This window comes from Anopheles marshallii, chromosome 3 (genome assembly GCF_943734725.1).
Source record: "Anopheles marshallii chromosome 3, idAnoMarsDA_429_01, whole genome shotgun sequence".
NCBI classification, from domain to species: Eukaryota; Metazoa; Arthropoda; class Insecta; order Diptera; family Culicidae; genus Anopheles; species Anopheles marshallii.
Window position 1 is genome coordinate 16,596,507 of NC_071327.1, and position 9,332 is coordinate 16,605,838.

The 9,332-nt window shown below is 45.3% G+C and overlaps 2 protein-coding genes across 2 annotated transcripts; both read right to left on the bottom strand.

The window, feature by feature from the left end:
- Positions 1-324: 324 nt before the first annotated feature.
- LOC128711886 (protein YIPF6) lies at positions 325-1,291 on the bottom strand. The gene is made up of 5 exons (XM_053806773.1): positions 1,265-1,291; positions 1,052-1,186; positions 730-974; positions 507-664; positions 325-443 (listed from the first exon to the last, which is right to left on the bottom strand). Exons 1-5 carry the CDS (start codon positions 1,289-1,291, stop codon positions 325-327), a joined length of 684 nt encoding a protein of 227 aa, XP_053662748.1.
- A 657-nt stretch (positions 1,292-1,948) lies between these two features.
- LOC128711875 (uncharacterized) lies at positions 1,949-2,969 on the bottom strand. Its single transcript, XM_053806762.1, has 3 exons — positions 2,833-2,969; positions 2,437-2,764; positions 1,949-2,371 (listed from the first exon to the last, which is right to left on the bottom strand). The coding sequence occupies exons 1-3, from the start codon at positions 2,967-2,969 to the stop codon at positions 1,949-1,951; spliced, it is 888 nt and encodes a 295-aa protein (XP_053662737.1).
- Positions 2,970-9,332: the final 6,363 nt, after the last annotated feature.

Sequence of the window (9,332 nt, forward strand, 5' to 3'; positions counted from 1 at the left end):
GATTTAGCTAGCGGTTTAGTACAGTTGTGATTACACTAAGTGTGTCGTGTTGGTTTTCCTTCAGCTTCCCTTTCTACCTGTCAATGTTAACCTGTGTTTGCTGTGTGCTGGTCGTGATGTCGTCATGTGAACCCTCTTTTGACTTTGGTGCAACGCGCCCAACTGGCGGAGGGTATAGTGAAAACGCTTTAAAATGTACTACTCTACTGCACACCTGTCCCGTCGGTTCAGTCACTAACGGGATTCCGACTTGTTTTGTCCCGCTTTAGCTTTTTGCACTGATCACAATTGGAATTTAATTGAAGCTCAACACATCGCATACATTCACACATTGGTGTGCGAAATGACGAGCCACGATATGATGAAATAGAATAAGAAAATTGGATACACGGCAAGAGCTTTCCGGTTCGGTGGTTGACTATCACCGAGGAAGATTATCGACGCTACGAAAGAATTATTAGACCAGTTAGAAACGTTTCAAGTGGAATCCTTACCACTGCACTTACCGTACGTAGCCCAACCAAAACCGGCCGACGCTACGAGGAATCGTAGGAAGAAGAGAAACGTTGTTTGTTCTGCTAGAAGAATTATCCGGCACAGTATGAGGGCTAGTGCGCACGGTGTAAGGCAATAGCCAAGTACACACACCGACTGGAAAAAGGATCTGAAAAAGCACAAAACAATACTTAAGCCTTCATCTGGCGTGGTGGAAAAACAAATGCAACGTACATATTTCCTCCGAGCAGCTTGGAATTGAGCGTTACTATCAGGGCACCGATCCAAACAATTACAAATACTTGCGCGAATTCGGGCCCTCCATCGAATTTGTCGTCGGACGAGCCCTGCAGGATCGTGGCCATGAACGTGCACAACACCAGCGGTCCCCACAAGTCCCATTCCTTCAAGAGTGTGTTCTTTTCCCTCGGAATGAGGACGTGGTAGAATTTGATACCGACAGCCTTTACGTCACGCATCTGGAATAGAGCGATGAAAAGACATCATTCATTGTTATGTCCCCTGGTCATACACATCAGTTCTTTGCCATCCTTACGACTGTGTCTTTTATAGGTTCATCGAGTGTGTTGAAGTTGGGTGCAGTGGGATCGGACGAATTTTGTGGAGCGCTGGATACGGTCATTTCTCCGGTCATCAACTCGGAAGGCGATTCCGCATCCTCGTCGTACAACTGAATGGACGAACGTGGCAGAAAATCAAGTAAATGCATCACAGGTAACTAAAGTGGCACCATTTTGATATTACTCACCTCCAGCCTTGTTTCTGGTGAGGACATGTTGGTATTGGATAGGAACTACAGCAGAATAAATAAATTACACGAAAAACTAAACTTTACCGCAAACTTTTCGTGTCTTGTTTTATTTGTTGAACCCGCGTTTGACATTTGTCTATTGTGACATTTCTGGCAAACGCTGACAAACGCGATGACGTCTACTCGAACCAATTGACAGCAGCTCGATGTGAGCACAGTGGGACAAGCGCTGGATCAAATATGCGGTTTGAAATTTCGTTATTTTATTTCTGCAGTTATGAATAATGCCTCAAATATATAAATCAAATGCAATTTATACTGCCAACCTCCAAAAACTAGCAAATCGTTGTGTAAATTAATGATCATCCACGCTGACAATTTGGCCATTATTTAACTACCCTACACGTGCCTCTAATCTCTAATTAGGAATCTTGCGGAAGTTGAATTGATGCGATCTTTCGTCACAATCGTTGCGAATCGTAATCGTTTTTATGGTTTTGTTTGAGAAACGTAAACGATAAGAAGTAGCATCCATTGATAAGAAGCATTTTGTTTACAAACACCATATGGTTGTCACTGGAGCAAGATGCCCATCACGATCACAACACTTACGTTTTTATTGGACCGAAACGTTCACATAAATCCGTTGTCCCAAACGAGTTCTCGCACCACAGTCCGCGTCTAAACAACTCTTGATTCGATCCACTTTAGCAGGTGATAAACCGAATCGACGGAAGGTATTTTATAGTCCGCATTCGTCACCAAGTCCTTATCTTTCGTTACCCGGAATGACCTTCCCGTGCCCTTGATCATCTTCATCACGTCCTCGTCGGTGGTATCATCCCCGGCAAACAGTACCTTGCGTGTGCGCCAACTAGGATCGAAGCTGCTGCCCAGGATATATTCCGCCGCCAGACCTTTATTCCACTGGATCGGAGGTTTGCCTTCGACCGATGCATGAGCCGGATTCGCTCGATAACCGTACGATTCAATGATCTCTTTGGCGCGTGTGGCCATTTCCGGTATGTACTTCTGTTCAGCTTCGCGGAAGTGGAACGTTATCGATACACGCTTATTCTCAACCCACGATCCATGATGAACCACCTTTAACCAAACGAAACGATACCAATAAAACCCTGCATGGACGGCATAACAGGCCCTTCGCTTACCTCCCGATTCAGATGATCAATCATTTTGTCGAAATTATCCGCCACATCTTTCGGTATGCCTTGGTTGTGGCGGGTTCCATTCGGATACAGCACCTCCAAACCATGATTGCCCGAGTAGATGATGTTGTTTATCCCGATCTTTTCCTTCACCCCGTCCACGTCGCGCCCAGATATGACCGATACAAACGCTTTGCCACTGTTTGCAATGTTGCGCAGACTCTCACGCATCTCATCACTCATCTGCGTGAGGTTCGGATGGGACGTTAGCTCAGCCAGTGTACCATCGTAGTCCAGCAGAAGCGCCACAGTATCCCCGGGCTTGAGATAACTGCAAGCAAACGAGAGCACCACGTAGGAAATCTGTCACTGTTTAACACCGCCTGTAAAACAACCTACTCGCCGAGATACTGATCGAAGTCGGGCTGCGACATGTCAGAAGCGTCGTTGTCGTTTGCCGGCCAGCTTATCAATGGTTTCAAGCAGTTAAGGAATATGAGACAAGAAAGCACTGCCAACGGCGTATTGCGGGCCATTCTATTTCTACGACAGTGCGCTGCGCTGGTTGGTAGTGTGTGGCGCTCTCGGTGGGTGTTGGCATTCACCTCCGAGCCGGGTTCCGTATTGCCGTTGCAATGTGTTGTCTACAAACGATGACTATCAACAACGCGATCGAGATTATGCGCCAACCGCCCTTCAAACCCGATTTCAACAAGAAAACGTGTGTGCGTGTGTGTGAATATATACGGTTGTTCACCACCTTCAGACTGCACGCGACTACTGCCTTGAGCGGATTGATGATCTGTGCTTCCCTGTTCGATTCTCTCCGATTGCCACATCCTATCCAGCTTCTGCGTAGCGTGTTGAGCGATTAGACGTCAATTGTACTGCCACCGTCATGCAGATAACGCAAAAGAACCCACAGTGATCAGCAAGTAAGACCATCTGAGCAGACCCCTGGATTCTGCTACATGGCAAGGTGGGTTCTTGTTCGTTTTCTGCTTATCACTAGCAATGCTTCAGCGACCCTAGCTCAAACCAACTTTTCATGATCGCTAATGTAGGTTATCCGCCTGGTACATGTTGGTCTCTGTGCGCTCGAGTAAACAGAATACAAAAATAGCTATCAACTGCTGGAACGAAGTGTGGGGAAGTATAAAAATGTTTCCGTAGGAGTCATATGGTAGTACTGTGCTGGCCTTGAAAACATTGCGTGCAGCGTTTATGATCGAACTCGCCGCATGCAGCCAACCACCCATTTGGAGAAGATCGATTGTCGATTGTTTGTGTGGGATGGAAATAGAATAGCAGCTGGGAAGCCTATTGCTCATCCTTATTTTAGTTAGACAAATGTCGATGATGCAGTATGGGATATTTTTAAAATTGTCTCAGTGTTCCGGAATACTAGGTTAGTAATTCTAGTTTAGTAAGAGTGTGATTCATCTTCTAAACATTGGTTAGTGTTGAAAAATTCTCACAAATATTGCTCGGTAGTGATTACTTTATATCATTCTTCTTGAACTAAAAAAGATCGCCATTATTTTTCTCCAAACAAAACTCAATTGCTCTTTACTAGTACCGGGGACCACGGCCGAGTACATCGGGGATAAGGTGACCTTTCACTGCTTGCAGAAGGAAATGTCTTCAAACGAATGTGAATTGTATCTTAGATTAAGCTACCTTCACTTATAAGCAATGAGCGATAAGTATAACATAGACATTACATAGATTAACGAAAAAAAGCCAAATTGATAGTGGCGCCTTTAGCCAGCCTCTAAGTAATCCTAACTTACGCAGGACTGACGTACATATAGGTGGGCGCACCTTCGACAACGTCCATAATTTCTTCTATCTTCCCTGACAACAACATTGATGTTGAGATACGCGCTAGGGTGCTGGCTGTCAACCGGTCTTTCTACAGTCTGAAGACACTTCGCCACTCCAAACATCTGTCGTGACGAACGCAGCTGAGACTATGTAGAACTAGAGTGTAATTCCAGATGCTCAGAAGGATTTTTTCTCCGTATGAGTTGAAGAACAATGGAGGAGCCGCTACAATGACGAGCTTTGGGAGTTGTATGACGGACGCACTGTAATGCAGCGAATTAGACTCGCCAGGCTTCATGTTCATGTCAAGGCTGGTAATGTCATGAGAATGACACCGGACGACCCAGCCTGTAAAGTCCTTTTAGGTCGTCCACATGGACAGAGGAGGTGTGGCGTCCCCCAGAAAGGCCGAGATAATGGATTGACTGGCGACGGCGCTCCACCGTTAGCGGTTTAAATGACTTCTGGCCACGACCGCGAAGCTATTGGAACGCCTGATAATTAAGTAAGTAAGAATAGGAACATTAATGAAGCGATGTAGTTGAGATTTAAACGCAAACAGAACGTTATATAGACAGAACTGTACATCAACAGTCTATATAATTCGGTCGTATATTGGAAATAATTTTAATCAACTCGAGTAATTCGTTAAAGCCTGTGTCATGGTGTACACATTTTCGCCCGGAGATAGCAAACATGTTTATTCGCTTTGTGGCAATTGCAAGTGACTTCTCGATAATAATAATCTAACAATTCCTCTTTCGATGCTACACAAATTGTAGAGATATTTTTAGAATTCGTCAGAAAAAAAGAAAGGCGAACGAATACTTCAGCATTATTCATTTCCCAGGACTAAATATCACCGGAACAGCATTACGAGCGATTTAATATCCTTCTTCCTCTATCAGTATCAATGAGTTTTCCCACGGCCATTACCGCAACTGCAGGGCAAAAATAAACAGCCCTAACTATCATTCGCTTATCGAAAAGCTGCACACAAACATCATCATGTGTGGGGGAGGACAATAAACCGGTTTACGGTAAGGTTTCTCTGCTGGCAGCTATTTATGACCAGATTTTCATCGTAAACATGTCCTACACCTACCAGCCGTCGAGCCATTTCCCACCAAACACCTGCGTTTGAGGAGAAAAAAATCAACCCCAAAACAAGGCACAATCGATCACCGGCAAAGAGAGCATTGTGTGATAAGCGAAATATTGGGACTGTGATTTCCGTGACCTTCTGGGTGTGGGGTCCGGTTACGACCTAGCAACTCGAGAACTTTCCTATGCCTATTCATACCTTCATCGGCCACTGCTTTGTTGTTGTTACCGCTTCATTCCAGTGTGGTTGAGCTGATAATAGTAATGAAAATGGCGATGTGAAGTAGCACCGGAGTCAGTGCTGATGTAGTTTTCCCTCACCCGGTTGCGGTTCATTGCAATCATAAATCATGCTTCACCAGCTGGCTGATGTTGAGCGCGTCTGAAGTACCGAAGGAGAGGGTTATTTTTAACCTTCGAGATGCGATGCGTGTTGCTAACATTGTGCACACGGTTAGATACGCGGATTAATCAAGCTCACCGCTACGAACACTGCAAGCATGGTGATAAGTTACCCGGTCGTGGAGGTGAACTTCAGGTTCGGTGGGATGAAGCCCACAAAGATAACCTCAATAGATAATTCAGTATGTGCTGTCACCTGTCGGGTGGAGATCGCATCTAAGATCACGTTGTTCCGTCGATTATTCTACGGTTCAATGGTGCAGATGCAAACAAAAAGAAAAACGGACTGGCACCTGTTGTACCTTACCGCCAGAAGAGGAAGATTAATTTGCATAAATTGTCCACCCGGATCACATGTGTGTGTGCGTGTGGGATGCGCAATCACATGCAGGTCCTTGCCGACGGTTGACGTTATGACGGCCAATAAAGGCTGTGACCCTGTGGAACTCACCACCACCCTAACACTAACTCACCCGGACAGCTGCCAAATCGGGCGTGAATCGAACAAAAAGCCAGCCTCCCACCGCCCAGCAGCTAAAAAAGATCAAGGACGAGCGAATCCTGCCGGAATGGTACCCAGATGGGGTACCCGGCGTTCGGGCCACCGCGATAACTAATCTGACAGATCCGCCATCGTCACGGTGTGCTGTGTGCAAATATTTCTATCTGCTACGCTCCATCGCCGACTCGCACAATAAATGGCGGCCTGCCTTGCATCCGCAACCATGGATGCGACCGCAGGCACGCAACCGATTAATTAGAAAGTTGATGACTTTCCGATGGTTGTTTGCACGTCCGATTAGGTTATGGTTTATAAATATTTCTTTGTGCGGAGTGTCGCCGCAACTGTCTTTTTTTTTGGGGGGAGGCGTCGTGTTGGCCGTTTTCTTCTGACGGTTGCCAATTTATCACACCCATTGGCGCACAGCGTGGATCGTGGCGCGTAATTATGATAACCGAGTTGTGGCACACTTTTGCCGACTGTCCAGAGACGGAAGCGTAAAACCCCGGCGCGTAGTATCTAATCGGGAAATAATAAACAAAACGTGGACCCAAAATGTCTTTAAAAACTGATTGGCGAAGTAGCGTTGGTGAATATCCCGTCACCAAACCTACTCTTGGTGCGCCGTCTAGGAGTAAAGCATTTTCTTCGGTGGAAAACAAACACAACTGCTTCGTTGCAAAAACAATTTCCCAGCAAGAAGTTCACCAAGTCGTTCGGAGTGTGATGTGAGTAATTTCCGCAAACACGATTACCGCCACCGGAGAGTTTGCTATTGCGCCGTAAAAATACGAACCGACCCAGGTAAACCATTCGTCAGCAAATCATCAACAGGTAGGTCAGCGGACGGGGCGGGTGTGTTATTGTGTGCTCAGAATAATTGGCACACTGTAGCTACAATTCATCCCGTCCGTCTGTTGGCGTGCATGTTTACACGAGACAGTTTTGCCCCGCTGCGACAACGGCACTAATCGTCCTGCGAGGTGGAAAAGTGTACGCCGGGACGCCGCGACGGTGCGCCATGGGTACCCCAGCGCACCACAATAACGTCGAAGTCGATCAATCCGGTGAAGCGTATAATGAAGGGATGGCTTAGAACGCACGCTATCGTAAAGTGCGGCGGTCCCGGTGAAGAATCGATGCGCACCTTTCGCGAGGTGAACTTTCGATGCGACCGGGGAAAATCCGGATCAAAACAGAGCACAGGAAAACTTCCATGCAGCGCGGCACGACGCGTGTGGGTCGACGGTTCCGCGTGGTGTTGTGGAAATTGTGAGCGAGAGTGCGCTTGAACGTTCGAGCCGGGAGACGATCGGCAGCACTATGGAGTCGCCTGGTGTTTTTCGGTCGCGTAGCAACAGTATGGTGGGCACTAGAGATGTGCGTAATGATTCAGAATGATAGAATGATTCATCATCACTCAGAGAGTGAGTCAGTTCAACTCTCCAAGAAGAATAATTACAAGTTGTTAATATTGGGATTTAACTCATTCACAAATTAAATTATACAGAAATTGCTTGATTTTAATTCTTCACTGCGACCTTCATTTCATGAATCAAATCATTTTTTTAATCTCAGAGTGAGTCAACTGAGGTTTTAACACTTTAAGGTGACCATAAAAAAAATGGTTAAAATTATGATTTAGTTCATCCATGAGTTATTTAACACACAATTAATCACCTTTGGAAATTAATTCATCGCTGTGACCAATACACATTACAGACAATGCCCGACTCCCCTTAATTGATTCCTAAAACGCTTTAAATCTTTAGAGTGAGTAAAAGAGTCTGATTGACTCGGATTTAAATCCACCAAGTGAGTTGGATATCCCATAGATATTTCTGGAGAGATTCAGGAAAATTTAATACTTCATGAAACTTTTGTTGCTGTTCATGGTTCTAGAGGAATTCAAGAATCTATGAGGATGGATGCATCTTTGAGAATCGCGTCCTGCATTGAATGACTTTTCACTAAAGAACCATTTGCATGACTCTTCTCCAAAGACTAGTTAAGCATGACACTAGCAGGAAAGTTAGGTATTCCCAAGCTGTCTTTTATGAATATTAAATTAAATGAGAATATTTATTTTATCTTGAAATCAAACAAACAGAATGGAGTAGAAATATTTTCATCTTATCTGCTTATCTAATTATCTGAGATAAGGATTATACATAATTGAACAGATATTTCGCACCTGGAAAAGGTTCAAACTCCAGTAATTGATATTTAAAAACAAGAAATTCAATCACCCCATAGTGCGTGCGTACCTTTCCACGAGAGCCATGCATCGCTCTCTCCACTACGGAGGGGCACAAATTCCCTCTCTCTCTCTCTCTCTCTGTGTCTGGTGGTGTACTATCCCGTAGCATTATAAATACTACTGCAAGCGGATAGCAACATCATCAGATCGCAAACGCGATTCAAACCGCATCAGCATCAGCTCTCAGCACACATCTTCGTCTGTCTTTCCTTAGTTTTTGGCGCAATTCAGTAACCGCATCCGTAGTTGTTTTGGTCACGCTGGAACATTAAAAACCCCAACAAGCGAACGTGCACCGGGAAATGATGAACCATTTCCTGGTGGTAGCTTTGTGTGAGTGAGATTTTCATACTAATTTTTCGTTTTCACTCCGTTGTTGATGTTTTGGGTTGTTTTGCAAAGTTAGCTATACTTGACTTTGTGTTACTACAGTACCACGTATCCGTAAGTGTTGCAAGTGCGGACATTACGCATGACAGGACATTACCGAACGGTTGCGCTGGGTGGCGGTGTGCTACTATCTGCCAAAACGGAGTGACGTTAATTAACCTTTAACAAGTGTCAAGTGTTGTGCCTCGTGTCGTGTTCTACCTGTACGTGTACCGTGTGTGTGTCTGCATGTGTGTTCTGTGTGTCTTATAGCTTATACATCGACGTACATCATCATCGGGTGTCTTCCGGGCCAAGGTTGTCGCGGAAGGCATATCGCTGTTGACTCTTGTCTCATCATGGGCTGTGGATATCGGCGGCAGTGCATCTCGTTGTGCCGTCGTCGATCGCTAGTAGGTTGAGTGAGTTTGTGGT

Coding starts and splice junctions, on each gene's coding strand:
- LOC128711875 (XM_053806762.1), bottom strand. CDS start 2,969: ATGGCCCGCAATACGCCGTTGGCAGTGCTTTCTTGTCTCATATTCCTT. Junction 2,765..2,832: donor TTCGATCAGTATCTCGGCGA/GTAGGTTGTTTT, acceptor GTTTGCTTGCAG/TTATCTCAAGCCCGGGGATA. Junction 2,372..2,436: donor TTGATCATCTGAATCGGGAG/GTAAGCGAAGGG, acceptor GTTTGGTTAAAG/GTGGTTCATCATGGATCGTG.
- LOC128711886 (XM_053806773.1), bottom strand. CDS start 1,291: ATGTCCTCACCAGAAACAAGGCTGGAG. Junction 975..1,051: donor AACCTATAAAAGACACAGTC/GTAAGGATGGCA, acceptor GCTCTATTCCAG/ATGCGTGACGTAAAGGCTGT. Junction 665..729: donor AAGCTGCTCGGAGGAAATAT/GTACGTTGCATT, acceptor GTGCTTTTTCAG/ATCCTTTTTCCAGTCGGTGT.